The 17,703-nt window shown below is 41.4% G+C and overlaps 1 protein-coding gene across 1 annotated transcript in view; it reads left to right on the top strand.

Annotated features, from left to right (window-relative positions):
* The window catches only part of IGF2 (insulin like growth factor 2), a 49,905-nt gene that overhangs the window by 11,788 nt on the left and 20,414 nt on the right, over positions 1-17,703 (top strand). The window contains exon 2 of the mRNA XM_073658743.1: positions 15,151-15,313. Within this exon, the coding sequence (XP_073514844.1) occupies positions 15,151-15,313 (163 nt within the window). The remainder of the gene's footprint in view (positions 1-15,150; positions 15,314-17,703) is intronic.

The following is a 17,703-nucleotide window of genomic DNA, read 5'->3' as shown; positions in this document are numbered from 1 at the left end:
TAGAGAGGAGCTGCTCATTTGCCTGAGCACTACTGTGTTCTCTATGAGAAAGCCGCTGATTGACATATCTGCCAGTGACTTAACTCCATGAGAACAATGCGAACGACAGTCCAAAACTGGACATGTCTGATAGACATCTTCCCGACCATCAGATAGCTGGCGCCCACATACACTTTAGACTGTCAACTGAACCCAACGATACCGGTGAGTGTGGCTGACAATAGTCTAAGGGAAGAGTCAGACTGCCACATATCTCGGATAAGGATCACAACACAATGCTCGGACTGGACGGTGGCTCTTCTGACCCAAGCATTAAAGCATGTATTTCTTTGCACCTGTCACGCTCGAGTATGGAGAGCCGCCAGCCAGTCCAAGCATTGTGTTACGATCCTTTTCCAAGTTATACAGGCGTCTGCCTCTTTCCTAATGTGTATAGGGGGATTAAAGATAAAACACATTTATCAAACAGCATAAATGACTATGATAAATCTGGCGCCTTTTATGACTGTGTAGTTGAAGTTTGCAAACTCTAAAAATGCGAGAATTTTGATATATTCCCTATTGTATCACTTTTGCTTTAAAAAAAGTTTCCTTTGAATAACTAAATCTCTGAACAAAAATTTACAAAGTTACTTAACATTTCAGGTGGAAGAGCCCAGTGTGAGCATAAAACCGGTATCTAATCAATGCCATGAGCTTTCTCAGTGACTCCATCGCAAAGGTCACGACTGTCACTGTCTTATGATAGCTTTTTCTTTTTTTTAGTTCTTACTCTACTTTTATTTTTTGCTTAATCTGTAAAATCTCATCTTGTGATGTACAGAGAGGAAAAGCTTTGTCACTCTTTGCTCTTTATTAAAGGCTAAACTTGTCCTTCCTGCATGAAAAAAAAAGGAAATTTTGGGTTCCCGACCTTCCATTTTTGTCTTCTATAGAATCAGGATCTTTTGCAATAGAGAAATCGAGTCAGCAATCTAAATGGGAATTAGACATCAAGAAAGGGCAGTCATTTATTTTTTTGCCTCCTAGTTCTTTTCAATACGTGCAGTTCCCGGCATGGGAAGGGAGGAACGTCACACAGATTTAAAGGGGTTGTTATGTCTCGGTCAAACTCTTTCTTATTGGAAACAGCTGTTTTTTTGCTGGGAGAAGCCGCAGTGAAACTTATAAAGGTGGTCTTGAGTGAGGCCCCATTTAGGACTTCCAAAACGCAAATGCACAGAGGTTTTCTTGATGGGCAAACCCTTGCAAATATGACACAGTGTTTTACACTGGGAGCACATATACTATGGTGGACCACTCTTGCTCACGCTGGATGTGATATTGAATAGTCCCTATGCCATAGATATATGGACATCATGGTGGGGACTCCATCATGCTGCTAAAAAAGTGGATCAGGAATGCTGGGAACCAGGAAAACATTCATTTCTCAGTGCATCCTCCTCCTGATAGAGAACACTCCTTTTATTACATTTTCAATAGCATTATACGATTAAATATATGGAAAGAGAAACACACGTACACAGGGCTGTTTAATTATTTCTTGACGTCAGTAACTTTTCTCCTGCTACCATAATCTGCGTGACTTGTGTGTTTTTGTCCTTCTTCTTCTTCTCCACTAATTGTCATTAAGCTGTAAATGACCCAGAACAGTAATCTTAATATCCGCGTTAGTGGATGGCTTGTGATTTCATCTTCCTCTTCAACTGGGTGCGGTGAAGCAATGAAGCAAGCTTCACACCCGTTCATTGCCTGCCCCTCTCATATTTTGCCGGACCTATCATTCATTCACATGGGGACTAAGGGCTGAGATTACTGTTATATGAGAGGAGAGTAGTAATTAGGGGGGTAGAGAGAAACTCCCGATGCAACCGGTGGAAGACAATAGGGGGCATATAAAAGAGAAAGGGGGTTCACGAAAAAAATGGCATTTCCTCTTAATTGCACACTGATATAATCACACTAGATGGAGCTATGTCACTATACAAATTATCACCTCAGCCTAGTAGTGCATGCAGATTCTGCATAGCGTTGCATAGTTATATATATATAAGTAATTAATTGTTTGTTTTTTTTTCTTAAAGGGGTTGTCCAGACCGGGGTACAAGTCTGCAGTCACTCTATGTGACTGCGGACTTGTGAATTCTCACATCACCCGCACTGCACGCTGTGAAGTTTTTCTGGTGTGGGGAGCGGGAGCAGGTGGTGATGTGACCACAAGTATACGGTATGTGACGCGCCCCCTGGGCCAGTGTTGTTGGGAATACCCGGAGCCGGATCAGATGGGGGTTGTAGTCTCCGAGTGGCTGTGACCCGGTCCGTGCCCAAGGTGTCAAGCTCAGTGTGTGGCAGTCCTTATGATGTTACTAGATGTTCTTTTGTGTCGACTACGCCACCCGTTGAATTGCGGTCAATACGGCCGCCGCTGCAGCAGGGTCCGCTGAGGCTGGTGATGTATGTGCAGCTCAGGTAGTATAACCCCCAACGGGAGGGGTATAGCCTCAGGGGGTCAGTTGCAGAGGATGGGGGTTGTGGTGGTGCAGCGAGGATGGAAATGAGACTCAGAGTCGGGCTGTGCAGTTCAGGGTTTGTTTACTTACTGCAGTTGTTCTGGTCACTCCGGCCTTAAGTGACCACCCGAGCCGTGCTGCGTCCACCAGGTCCTGGACTCAGCCAACCCCCAGGTGATTCTGGAGCGTGGTCCTGAGCTCCCTTTCTGTCCTGTCCTCTTCTCTGGCCTTCCCCACCAGGGATCCACCTATGTCCGGCTCCCTCGGGCCTCTTGGTGGTAAACCCTTGTCTCTGGGTTCCCTGACCCTATTCCTGGTCTGCCTTCCGGGTGGATTTAGTGGGTGATCGTGGCAGATCGGTCCTGCCCACGACCTCCGGTTCCTGGCTAAGGTGTGCTGTAGCCTCTGCCAGCTTGGGATCCGGTACCCTGTTGCCAACTCTTCACCCTCTGGTCTAATTTGGGCTCTTGGAGTTCCTTCTCTCTCCCCCTCTGGGTCTTTCTTTCTCCTCTCTCTCTCTCTTGGCCTTGGAGCTGCTCTTCTCCTCTGCTCTGACAGACTGACCTCACTCTGCAAAAGACCCTGTCCTAAGATGGTGCCCACCTTATATACTCCCTCTATGTGTGAGCTCAGGTGACCAGCACCCAATGAGCTCCTAACTTTACCCAGGCTGCTCCCCCTATCTGCCCCTACACTACTGGGATGTTCCACCCCCCTCCCACTCCAGCCAGGAACAGACTCTGTCGTACCTGCACATTTCTCTAGTGGGAGTACCATCGGTCTGTTCCTCGGAAATGGGATGTGTGTAGTGCATGCAGCTAACTGAGCTCAGTTCCACACTCCATCCTTACCCGGGAGTGGAATACCACACCTCTGGCTTGAGGTGTAATACCCCTGTAGCAGCCGAATCCTCAGGGTGCTACATATGCACACTCCCAGCCACATTACGACTAGACTGTTTCCCGTCTTGCTCAATACACTAGTATAGCAACTAGTTTGAATGTGGCCAGGAGTGTGCATATCGCATTCTTTCGGCCACATGACCGCCCGCTCACAGAGCCAGCACTGGAGAATCTTCTCAGTGCGTACAATATGAGGATTCACAACTCTGCAGTCACTCTATGTAAGTTTAACTTGTAACTTTTGACCGGACAACTCCTTTAACATAATAGCCTAAACCATACCTGTTACACCAATGCAATTGAAAGGAGCCTGGGCGGACACATCAGAGGCCAAAGGGTGCCACTTCCATTTCTGCAAGCCACATAAGGGGGTGCAGCTTGACAAACTATTGGACTGCAAAGATCCCTTATAGTGTTCTTCTACAGGGACCCTCTTTTGTCTGTGTTTGCCATTGCAAGGAGCAATCCCTCTAGAATTCAGCACTGATGTATTTCTGGATAACCCAATAGACTGTCTAGTATAGCTATGACCTGATTATGATGGCAGGTGTGAGCTTTAAAAGGGTTGTCCGACCTTCCGGTACAAGTCTGCAGTCACTCTATGTGACTACAGACTTGTGAATCCTCACATTTCGGGCTGCATTCTTTACAGATTCTATGGTGCCGACATCAGGAGTGCCAGGCGTGTGACCGCAAGTATGTGATATGCATATCTGCATGGTCAAGTTCTGACTAGACGGGCATGGCTTTGCTCAATGCAAGTGTATTGAGCAAGGCCGGATACAGTCTAGTCGAAATGTGTCCAGAAGTATGCAAATCGCATACTTACAGTTACACGACCGCACCCAGCGCTGGAACAGTGCACGCAATGAGAGGATTCACAAGTCTGCAGTCACATAAAGTAACTGAAGACTTGTAGCTTATGACTGGACAACCCCTTTAACTGTTATGATTGATGATGGTTCATCTTTTTCCTGTATAGCAGAACGCTGTAGTAACTTACCTGTAGATTTGCTAGATCGCTATCCGTACCTCTCTGCATAGTAATTGTATTCAATTCTGCTTTATGTTTTTAATATCAAACGCTTATTGGTCTGTGTTCACCGGAAGGGTTAATGACGCCAATTACGTTAAGCTGCTTTAAAAAGGTTGTTTATGCACACGCTCGCATTTCAGCTAGCCTCCTTACGTCATTTTACATAAACAAGCCAAAGCCGGCATCAATATGATTCAGAACCCTTTTACATGCTTATTAAGCAAATATGAAGTAATGGCAGTCGCTGCCGTATGGTCCCGGAAATGCAGAAGATGAGTATGGTTATGACTTCTGAAGATGATGACGGAATGCAAAATGAAAAAAAAAGGAAGCATTACATCCTCATTAACTTGGCTGATCTTCCATGTTGATGTCATGTGCAATTTAACACCATAACCATCAGTTCTCCCAAATATTACCATTCATGGTAGTGAAAGATTGCCAGGGGCAAACATATCATACAAGGTCATCCTCGTCCAGTACTGCAGCCTGTCTGCTCCATACACAATATGTTTAGATGTGTTAATGACATAGATATAACTTATTAATATACTTATTCCACTGATGTCTTGGTTTCATTGTCATTTCCAAATCTCAGAAGCCCCACTACTGGTTTGTGTTTGACAAGACAGTTTCCGGAGTTAACGTTCAATCTCTGCTGCATGTAGAGAGGCCAGGCTGATGGTTCATTTCAATAGCTAGGCTAGCCCCTTCTCCATCTGTTCATTGGCTGTGACAGAAAAGGGGATCTGAAATGAGCCAGTCGGCCACCCTCCTTCACCCATATCCCCAATGACATACTGACGCAGGAGATGTTCTCCTATGTCAAGTGGAACTGCTGAGATCTTGGACAAACGGGAAACCTGTGACATTGTTGGAGCTTTGTTAACACAATTCTATAAGTTATTTATTAATAAGTAATTGATATGAACACATTGAAGCAATTTTGTTGTAAAAGGACAACCCCTTTAACTCATGCAAAATTAATTGGATCATTATCAGTACGTTAATAACTGTGGTCAGAAGAGAACTGTCAACAACTTCTATTGGCCTAGATATCTAGTATTCTTCCACTTAGACCAGTGGTCCCCATCTTTTCTTAAAGTGACAGCCCCATTCAGCTCTGAGAGATCATTGCGAGCCACATTCTGCGCCTCTACTTCCCACACCAGTGACACTGAGACTTTAGTATGAAGACAAAGCTTCCCCACAAAAAGTACATTGTGACCTAGTGCCCCTTCCCTTATAGGCAGGATACTTATATCCAGGAATGCCCATTTACCCTCATTCAGTATTCTTACATAAAACATACTTCCCTCTCTAACGGGCAGTATCATCCTATCTCCAGTTTACCATATTTATATCCCCCCCACCCAGTATATGAGCTTCCAGATCTGTTCTTCTGTGCATGGCTACTCAGAAAAGTCACCATCTGGATCCTAGAGACCCGCTTTTCAAAGCTGTTTGCTAGACCTGGTGCTAATGCACCAAGCTGGCAGACAACCATGAACCATACATCATGGGCCTGCTAGCCACATGTGGCTCCTGAGCCACAGGTTGGGGACCCCTTGACGTAGACTATCATGTGATGGTAGTAAAGGTCAAAGAGTTTGACCAAACCAGAAAAGTTTCATAGCCACACCATGAACTTTCTTTCTGACCCTCTGTAACCAGTGGCAAGAATTTTTCATAACTGATCCACTTAGTGTGTCCAGTACCAAAAAAGAACTGGTTCTGAAAAAAGATACCAGCTGAGCATGGAGTTTTACAACAAATGCACCATGGGAGAATAGTATGCAAATGTGCTCTTTTGCAGAAGATCAGACACTGACTTATGGGGTAGCTACCTAGCCTAGGTGGCAATTGCAAGTTTTTGTGTGTCCTAAAATAGAGATCTTTTTCATCATTTGTTAAATAGAAGTATTTGAAGAACTTCTTAGTGCTACTCATAATAAAGACAGTTGTCTCCAGCTTCTTCATATAGTCATGGGCTAGCGAAATCTTGGAATTAATGGAACGTTTTGCCACAGCTCTTTACGTATTTATGACTAAAGGATCCATGAACTGACCTATTGTATAGTCTTTTGGGTTCACATGGGTATCAACAAGATGACTTAATGGGTCAAATGCCTTTTTTATGCTCATGATCACCCAACACGCTTCTTCTCCTGTGTTTGTATAGATGCGTAAATACAATCTCTATTCATTTGTTATGAAGCCATACCTAATAAAGTGTAGAAATAACACATAAAATAATAAATCACTTGCCTCAGCCTCACAGACATTCATTCATGGACCCAGGGATGGCAGTACTCTGGGTTAAGGCTAATTGTTTGCAGTTCCTCTGACCTAAAATTCCATTCATTTCAGAGGCTAAAACTCCTCTGGGTTCCCAATCTGGACATTTTTTTTTGCTTTTCTTTAATATAATTTAAAACCTACCAATTATGGAATTTGTAGAAACAACAACATTGATGCGGAAACTGACTACAAACCCTTTCACTTTTGACAGGATTTGATTGTCGTAATTATCAGAAACACCTACGATTCAAAGGTGGCAGTGGAGACCTCTTAAATGTTACTTTTGTTTGTTCTCGAAACCTAGTGCTAAAAGAGAATTCCAGGCTCCTCAAACAGAAGAGGCACAGAGGTTAGGGCAGGACTGAAGCGCAACCCTGTTTGAACTCAGCAGATTTGTGACTTTAATTATCCCTGGCTTTTCATGGTTAATAGGAAGACTGACTAGACCTGTCAGAGAGAACGACCACCTACCTCACCCACCTATGCTGGTGTCATAAAAGCAGCTACTAAGTCTACTAAGTCTGCTATTTCAAAGCTAATATTTCTCTAAAATACTATTCAAGTTTATTTGCTTGTGTAATTGGTGCCGGCCCTACAATTTTGCCAAGTTCTAATCTCATTTGCCACACTTTCTATGATTAACAAGAGGCTACTCCATGAGCATAAATTGAATTATGGGTTTGGTAGAAGAGCACTAGACTGCTACATTTATCAAGTGGCCTCTTGATTCCGAAAAGCATGGAAATTCATTAGAGTAAGAGTAAACCCTTCTAGAAGAAAAGAGAATCCATGAATATGGTCATCCAAGACTGGATTTAGGGTCTTAATAGATCCTACTTATAGTCTTTTTTGGGTACGTTCGACTGGCGCTCTCCTCTAGCAAGTATTCTAAGTAGAAGATGTCACTGGCACTTTTAGATCCAATTATTTAGTAAGTCTAATTGCCCCTCCTAAACTGGTCAAGTGTTCTATACACCTATACGTAGAATCCCCTCTCACCTTTGGGTGGTCATCTAGACCACTGAGCAGAATGCTGATTTGAGCTCCTGAGTTATGAGTTATCTGGTCTGCAAACAATGTCCTACGAGGAACGGTTAAGGGATCTGGGAATGTTCAGCTTGCAAAAGAGAAGACTGAGAGGAGACTTAATAGCTGTCTACAAATATCTGAAGGGCTTTCACACTGTAGAGGGAACAGCTTTATTCTTATTTGCACAAAAAAAGACTTGAAGCAATGGGATAAAACTGAATTGGAGAAGATACAGATTAGATATTAGAAACTTTATGACAGTGAGGGTGATCAATGAGAGGAACAGGCTGCCACGAGAGGTGGTGAGTTCTCCTTCAATGGAAGTCTTCAAACAGAGGTTGGACGGACATTTGTCTGAGATGGTTTAGTGAATCCTGCATTGAGCAGGGGGTGGACCACGATGACCCTGGAGGTCCCTTCCAACTCTAACATTCTATGATTCTATTACAAATGGATCATTAGAGAGGAGAAGGTCACCATATTTGTGACTTTGTGGTGCCCTTCTTTGAGGGTCATCCTCCTGAAGGCTGCAGTTCTGCCTTCTAGTTCATCAGTAAGAGTAGGATCATATGACCGTTTTCTCTACATCCGAGGAAAATGGTCCGATTATTCTGATCAAAGTTTGATCACGATGTTTTCCACGGACCCATAGACTTGCATTGCCAATTTTGATTCGGCACTCGGATCAAAAGGGGACATGTCACTGTTTTTTTCCTCCAACCACTCGGTCGTGTGTGCAAGCCCTAATATGTAGTATCCAGAAAAATAGGAGCTGTTTTGTCCTATGTTCAGATAATGCCAATGGAGTTCTTAGATATGTTCAATGATAAAGAAAAAAATAAATAAATAAGGTCACATTATTGGAGGCATTTAGATCTACACAACATTTGCGAAATGTACGTTTGGTCTTATATACATGACTGCAATGTTTAACTATGTCCTTTGCAAATATGTACTTCAGAACTCCTGCAGGTCGTTTACTTAGCTTGAGCAATATTTTAAATGAGTTTATTTACATTTTTTTCAGGGTCACATATATTATTTCGGAATTCTCAAAAGATTTTTATTTTGCATCATGGATATTGATGTAAGGAAGTAATTTCAGGCCCCCTATCCTAGTGGGACCTGGTTCTGTTTATTTAATCCTGCAGTCACTCACTTTTTACTGAGAACTGAATAATGCTCCTAAGTGCTTAAAGGTGCACACTCAATATATAGAAGTGCACGCTAGCAGATGTCGTCTTGTGAAAAACATCTCTTGGCTGCCTACGCACATTTCAGCACTTTTACACAAAGCCAATGGTTACTTTTGTGCATTGTTTTTATCTCTGCTGTTATAGAGGGATATGTAACTATTTTAGATTATTATGTGGTTATGTTGCGTAGTTTGTGATATAGTTTATATGTTTACAATCAGAGGCTGTTGCTTTACAGTGACAAGTTGCAGGCATATTGTGTCTTTGCAACACATAGACACATATAAAACAGATTCCATAATTATCAAACTATGCTCTGCAATTCTCATTACCTACATAATAACAATAATTTTATTTATATAGCATCAACATATTCCGTAGCACTTTACAATTAAGTGGGGACATTTACCAACAATAAAAATAATAATTGTTTTATTTGTATAGCGCCAACATATTCTGCAGCGCTTTACAATTTAGACAATTTACAGACATTATCGGCACTGTCCCCATTGGGGCTCACAATCTTCATTCCCTATCAGTATGTCTTTGGAGTGTGGGAGGAAACTGGAGAACTCAGAGGAAACCCACCCAAACACAGGGAGAACAAATAAACTCCTTGTAGATGTTGTCCTTGGTGGGATTTGAACCCAGAACCCCAGTGATGCAAGGCAGCAGTGCTAATCACTGAGCCACTGTGCTGCCCCAATACTAAGTAATACATAGTTCAACAGTTACAGGAGGAGTGAGGACCCTGTTGCTCGCAAGCTTACAATATATAAGGAGATGATGTGGACACAATAGGTATAAAGTTCTTGTTGTGTATGGTCCAGCAATCATTATAAGAAATAGGGGTGTTCAAATAAAGCTGCATGATCCAGACATTAGAGGGACTAGATACTGAGGTGATAGGCTGGTCTAAAGAAATGTTCAGATTATGGAAGATGTTAGTCTTAGATCAGTTGCAGAATGAGAGCACGGGTAGGGCGATAGACAGAGATGAGAGAGGAAATAAAGGGTGGTGCAAAAGTGTGGAGAGTTTTGTGGGTGAGAGAGATAAGTTTGCATTGTATTCTATAGAAAATGGGTAACCAGTGTAATGACTGGCACAGGGCGGAGGCATCGGTGAAGCGGCTGGACAGAAATATGACCCTGGCTGCTGCATTGGGCCAATATATTTTACAATGCTGTATTGAAGATGTTCAAATTCAATCAGTGCCAATGTAATTTCTTTATCACACACTGTAGTCAATTTTCTATTAAGCCAATTAATGGACAAAAATATTATTTAAAAGCAGAAGGAAACCCCAAACTTGCAAACTCCATGTCCTTGGTCAGATTCAAATCCGTGAACCAATAATGTAAGGCAACAGTACTAACCACAGAGGTACTGAGGTTAGTAGTGTGGACTTTTGCTGCACATTAGTCACAAGGTGATGACTGGGCCAAATAAAATTACAGTTTTTCCAACCCTCTTTGCAATATGCCATGTTTTTTATTCTTTATAATCACTCTGAAGAAACCTCTTCTGGGCTGCCCCTAATTCATACTTAAAGGGATATTCCATTTTCAGAAAACCACTCTTCCTCAGCTACAGTTTGTTTTTAGAAAAGAAAATGGTTCTTTACTCACCCTCCCCGGGTTAATATCTAATTCTTCACTGCTGCTCCCTGTGTCTGTTATTGCCTGCAGTGCTGACATCACATTGACAGTGCGACAGTCATAACTACCGCTGAGCTCACTGCAGACTCAGTGATGGACCTGGGGAGGGTGAGTAAAGAACAGTTTTTTTTTTTGTTTTTTTTTTAACTGCAGCCGGGGACTAGGAGTTTTAATGTACAATATACAGGTGTGACTATATTGCACCTAATACAATCCAGGCTGCTATAAATAGATGATCAATTTAGCTTGTAAAATAATTCCTACAATTACAGAGCTTAACTTTAATGGGGATTTCTGCTTCTGACAATTGCTAGTTTCCCAATGCAAGCGATCACAGGCAATTCTATTACTGGGACTGCCAGTGATCAGCTGTGATTTGTGCAGAAACCATGCAGCAAGTGCTCAATTTCCCTATAGCACCCCCCATGGGAAAAATAAAGAATGACATAGTTCGCATTGTAATCAATGCGGATGTCCATAAAATTTCCATAATGTAGGCTGGTCTTGAGCAAAAAAAAAGGTTCTTTGTAGCCAGCCTCTTATTTGGATCCGATTTACCGCTAAAGATTTTCTAAACAAAACAACCCCTTTAATCAATTATTCTAAAGTCTTATCTGTTCCTCTTCCATTGTTCAACATATTCACACAATTTTTTTTAAACTTAAGGTAGGATAAAATAGTTTTATATCAAAAATTGCATCCTTGGAAACAATTTTACTCATTCGTAGCAACTATTTAGCAATTAGGCTTTATTTGCTTACACTACAATGACAGGAAAAAACAAATATCAGATGTTATAGTATAATACAAATTAACATATAAGTGCAATGTTAGTGAACAGTCGCAGGCTTGACATGCCTAAAAATCCTGGAATATTCACATAAATTCCAGGACAGTGCCCATTGATTGTTGATGTGGATATTTACTTATTTTTCACATTATATACATACAGGGTAAATTTTCCCACCAGCTATTACTGTAACTCCAACACTTTTGAGCAGATGCTTATAAAACAGGGTAAAAAAACAAAAATTCCAGTCGTATTGATTGAACAATAGGCCAAAAAAAGAATGTGGGCCTACAGAATAAAATCTAGGGGCACTGCTTGTTCGGCTTTCTTCAGCATTCATCAATGGAGAAAGAGGCAGCCAGAATATTGAATTAAATGCTTCACTACAAAAGATACGGTCCTTCTTTGGTCATGGTGGCTATGTACATGTGTTGTTTCCTGAAACAACAAGAAGTTAGACTCTAAAAAAAAATCCCCGGTGGCCAATGTGAGAATTGCATGAGTTCTATTTTTAATTTTTAATACAGACACAGAAAATAAAAACATTGCCAAAAAATAATTAAACACAAAAACCTGATTTAAACAATAGCTAATTTTCCAATGACACATTCTCTTTAATTAGAGCCCCTAATTTGCTAACAATGTGGAAACCTTACAGCACACTATTAAGGTTCTCTACTTAGTGCGTGATGAGACCATTCTGCATATTTTCACAATGCTTACTCAGTGATTTCTTCTGTTATGTAAAGTCATTTGTGATTAATCAAGGATATCCTTGCTGGTAACTTAATTTGGGGAAACAATTTGGGTTTTCTAAAATTTATAAATACATTTTTGGATTATTCATATTGCTTATGGTAGCGTTGTAATTTTTATATAAGCCCGATTGGGCCCTAAGGCATGGGTGAACATACCATTGGTGCAACCTGGCACCCAAAAGGCAAAGGGGGGCCTCTGACCACCTCTAAAGCAGTAAGCACCTTTAGTCACTGACACAAAAAAGGGCCTCTTTACTGTTTTTGCACAGAGGCCCTCTTCTGTTGGTGTCCATCACTGCTGTAGGGGTTCACCTGACTGGCAATGTTCCTCACATTTTAATGTCAAAATAGGGCCATTCAGCATTTGCTGCAGCCAACTTGGACTTCGTCGACTTTTAGGGTGGGCTGCTCTACGTCTGCCCACTGGTTCAGAGTGTGTATGATGACTTACGTTTATTGAGCGGAGATGTTAAATCTATTACTGTGTATCAATGGAGATGCCGATGGACAAAGAGGCTATGCTGAGAATTTCTTCCTCCTATTTGTCTCAGTGCTTCTGGCATCTAACAAAAGTCTGAAACACAACAGGTTCTATAAATTTGGAGCACAGCTGTCAGCCAGACTGTGATGCCTCCTACATGTGAGTAGCGTAAACACCGGGGGAAAATATTAGTGGTTGCTACGGATGAGCAGACCCATGGAAGTTCGGGTTCTGGTTTCCGACCCAAATTTTAGTCCAAAGTTCGGTTTGGGTACCAGAATTCTACCCGAACTTGAACCAAAACTCAAACCCCATTGAAAACAACTTTGGATCTCTTTTTGGACCGGACTTCCCCAGGAGCACCAAAAATTAAAACAGACTTCCGGGAGAAGTCGGTGTTCGGAACTTTTAAGTTCAGGTTCACTCATCTCTAGTGGTTACGGCACCATAAACTGTGTTTGTTTTATTTGGTCCAAAAGCACAATTTTTTTTCAAATTTATATTCCTATTATTTTTTTTCTTTATATCCAGAGGCATATAAATCACCGAGCATATGCCACCACCGGACAGTCTCTATATAAGATGTAATTTATAGATACATTTATATTTTGCCTGTAGAAACCGCAAGTATCTTGAGGACAACTGTATTTATGTGATCATGTGCATTTGGCCCTTTATAAGACTTCCAGAAGGTTACACGGGAATGGAAATGAATCACAATAGCTACCAGCAGGTTGACATCTCCAGATTTATAGTTTGACTACAATGTAAATGTTTGCTCAAGCACTTGGGGAGATTCGCATAGTCTGTAGGTATTAATAGAATGGTAAAATGGAGGGAGCTAAATTTATCTCTCTGTGTAACTGGGTGCAGAGGTTTGTAGATCACTTTATGAAGCCAATACAATAATTAAAGGAAGAATGTAACTTATACACAGGAGACGGCACTTAGCTGCTATGTTTCCTGTTTCCGCAAGGACCAGATTGCTGGTGACTTATGACTGTTTAACTTTATAGATGACAATTATCAAATTACTGGAATAAAAAAAATAACTGCTTGTATAATATGAAGCCGGGGAATCGGCAGCATTGTTAATCTCCCTTTGCCATATTTGTATGCTTTAGGGAAGTCCGTCACCTTGAACAAGCTCTTTTTTTAGTACTTTGTGTACACAGATTTTATAGGATGTACGGTATATAGGAAAATACATAGCCATATTTTGATGGACCATCTATGGTACTGATGAGTTTGAAGTTGATTTTAAAGGGAAACTGTCACCAGATTTAAGCTACCGGTGATGTGTCACTTTCTTGGCTGCTTGATGTCATTTTGATAAAATCACAATTTTATCTGCTGTAGTTCTAGCAGTTCTCTAAATGCTGAGCCCTGTATAACCCCGCCCACACCACTGATTGGCAGCCTTCTATGTACACTGTGCATAGGCAGAAAGCTGCCAATCAGCGGTGGGGGCAGGGTTATACAGAGCTCATGAATATGGCGGACTACCTGGCAGCAGGTTTACTACTCCTCTAGTGATATTCTCCTGTTGACAAAATAGTGATTCCATCAAAACTACAGCAAGTAGTGATACTCTGCTAGAATCAGGATCTCTGCCCCTGCATTATGCTCCTCTTAGATTAGTTGGCTAAAACCCCCATTTGATATTCCTAAATGTGGATTTGCTATTCATAACTAAAATATTGTCTGTTTCTTCAAGAACAGCACCTCTGTGATCCGAGGGCTTTATCTGGTATTGCAGCTCAACTGTATCAAAGTCAATTTTGATGTGTGTCTTTTTTTGTACTTTGTACTTTTTTCTATCAATGATGCCAAAATGGTATCCCTCCTTTGGTGCAAGTTTGGTTAATGGTCCTCTACCATATTAAAAGCATACTCCTTGCTTAAAAAGCCTGACTGCTTTCCAATTTTACTTGGCCATAAGTTTGGAGGCCTTTAATATACCAATCACATTAGTTACCCACCCTCCACAGGTCCAGCGATACCTCTCTAATGCTGATTTGGTCTTTTGTGATGGGTTTCAATCATGTCACATCAACAGCTTACGTAATCGCTGCAGCCAATCATTTGTCTCAGCAGTGATGCTTATGTAGATGGCACAAGCAGCCCAGTCAAGTGATTGTCAGCAGTGGTGGCGTGCACTGTAGAAGTGAAATCACCAAGGCAGCCTGTTATCAGAGTGAAGCAGCATCAGTGAGGCATCGCTGGACCTGGGAAGGGTGAGTAACACCTGTGATTATTATTTTATTGGTCTGCAAATATTTGAAATCGGATGAAGTTAGCAATCAGTACTTGATTTGGCATCAGGGTCCAACTACAGGGCATGGGATTGGCATTGATCTTATAAAAGTTTATGAAAAAAAGTTTAGAAATGCAAATTATACTGTAATAACTTATTGGGAAATTGTTGTTTCCTAATTACCTGATTTATCTGCAGATGGTAACGTCTACTGTTTTATCATTTCTTTAGCTGCCAAGGATACCAGTCACCCGGCATGCCCTATTTATCCTCTACACCTTCATAGCATACACAGCAGAATCATCGGGAGCCTTCAGCCGCGCCGAGACGCTCTGCGGTGGAGAGTTGGTGGACACGCTGCAGTTTGTTTGCGGAGATCGGGGCTTCTACTTTGGTAAGTGACTTATATTATTCCTCTATAAAACATTCACTTTCATACAACATGGGAAGGAACTTGTTTGTATGCAAATTATCCGGACATTTATAACCGCCTAGAATAAAAAGACATAAACATCTGAGCAATGTCAGTGCCCAACAACTGCAGCTGGTGTAGTATTTCCAAGCTTTGCTCCCTATTGGGATACAGGCCTGTTGTCGCCAGAGGGGATCAAAAACATACTCAAGTGCATTGCTGAGGAAGTGTTTCCATATTTTTCTTCAATAACCACTTAGCACATTAAATGCCAAACAGGGCACAGATTATTGCAATTGTAAGAAGAACTAATACATAAAGTTTACTGCCCAAAATGACACTAATATTTACAAACACATCTTACATTCACTCTTCCTGCTCATTTAGGCTTTGTTCACACACTACTTTCTTGGCAGTAAAGAAGCTGCTTACAACAAACAGGTTATGCTGCGGATTATACAGTAGTATGTGTCATATTTGTCCACAGTACATGTTTAAAAAATTAGGTTTGTTCACCAAAAAAAGCAGCAAAAAAAAAAGCATTGTTGCATTTTTTGCAGCGTTTTTGCTTTTTCTCATTGCTTTTATATGGTGCAAAAACGCTGAAAGAATTCACGTGCTGCAGTTTTCGAAGGCAAAGTTTTCCAATTCAGTCGGGAAAAAGGAAAATAATCGCGTGCATGAGATTTCTGAAATCGCATCTCTTTTGCTGATACTGTAAAAAGCAGCCTTTAATGTGCATTAAAAAAAAAAACGCTGCAAAAATGAGTGGTTAGGGAAGGGGCGCTGGTAGATTTGCTAATAGAACCTGCTGCGGGTAAATGCAGTAAACCACAAGGCTGCAAAATAGAGAGACAGATAATTGTGAGTAGTACCGGCGCTGGTTCTGATGGGACTGAGGTGATCACAAAGGAGGGATTGTCTCATGAAGACGACTTATTTCCATTTGTGCTATAACATGTGTGTATAAAGGGGGTCTTCCACTGATGGACCTGTCTCTTCCACATGGGCAGCCATAATACAAAGCTAATTTTCATTTAGCTTTATCTATAAAATATTAATATAGTTATTAAATCTAAAACTTTACATGGGGTATCCTTTTTTTTTTACAGGACTGTACATGTACGTTTGTTAGTTCTGGGTGTCTGGCTTAGGTCTAGTAATCGTCTTGGCTAGTGATGTCACGCTTCATAGTGTCATTTGCTGTTTTCCTTGACAGCTGTCTATAGTACAATAGACAATGAGGGGGGAAAATGCTTCTCTATGAACAGCTGATAAGAGTTTGTTCCCTGTAACTTGTGCTGACTATGCACATTCTTGGCCTATGTGTCCTCCTCGGTAAAATTGGCAGGGGAGAAAAGGAAGATCCAGGCAGGAGGCAGAATGGGGGGGGACAGCGGTTCAGTGAGTTAGGTCCCACAAAGACCCTCTTTGTTGCTTCCTGCATTCCTCTGGGAGAGTAGATGGAGTGGGGTGGGGGGGTGGAGGGAGATTGTTTACTTCAAATTCCCCTTTAACGCAGTTTGATTGATTTGGCAAAAAAGCGAGGGAGGGTGTTTGAGGTAAGCGAGGGACAAGGAAAGGATGTTGAAAGGAAATTGCCAGCATATTTACAGCACACAAGTCGTGAGAGAGAAAGACAAAATGCAGGAATTCTGTATGGCCCAAAAGGCCAATCATGTCCTGCTGGCTAATGGGCTCTTCTGTGACCCAAAAAAATGTAGCAGGGTGGTCTCAGTGCCTATATACACTTTTGGTGATCACTGTCTTTACACTACAAAGGGATCGAGTTAATTTACAGTCCTAGACACATAACATGGGTATTATGGATGTTATTACAGCTCACGCTTATTATGGCTGCTACTACTGTTACTACAAAACATAAATACAGCCATGGCCTATCAATCACCTGAACACAAGACATGAGAGTGGATCCGTCATCAGAAACTACCATCAATAATTTATTATTGCAATGGGAATAGGCAGCTGGCCTTATATTTCTAGCACCATTACATGGCGGCCATACAGTGTAATGGCAGACCATGTGAAACATAGCTGAGTTCCCCAGAAAGGGAAAGGTTCTTTGTTAGCAGCTCTCCGCTCTAATTCACACAAAGGACCCACTTTATGACATTGTTATTCCCTAATTGGACATATAGAAAGGCATGTGATTCAGATATTAATCAATTTCTATTAGAATAGTCAAATTGTTCCTAATGCAACTCCTTAAAGAGTAAACTTTTCTTTAATAGTACTACAGAAATTGCAAAGTAATAATTTTTTTGCAATATACGTCATTATCTTATTTTGCTTCCTTCTCACTTAAACACTGTTTCTGAAATGCTTTTTAAATGCACAGATCATGCTCCTTT

Source organism: Phyllobates terribilis, unplaced genomic scaffold (assembly GCF_046119375.1).
Source record: "Phyllobates terribilis strain yellow unplaced genomic scaffold, ASM4611937v1 Scaffold_13__5_contigs__length_258822181, whole genome shotgun sequence".
In the NCBI taxonomy this organism is placed as follows: Eukaryota; Metazoa; Chordata; class Amphibia; order Anura; family Dendrobatidae; genus Phyllobates; species Phyllobates terribilis.
Note: the sequence above shows the minus strand (reverse complement) of the source record. Positions and strands in the feature narration are given on the sequence as shown.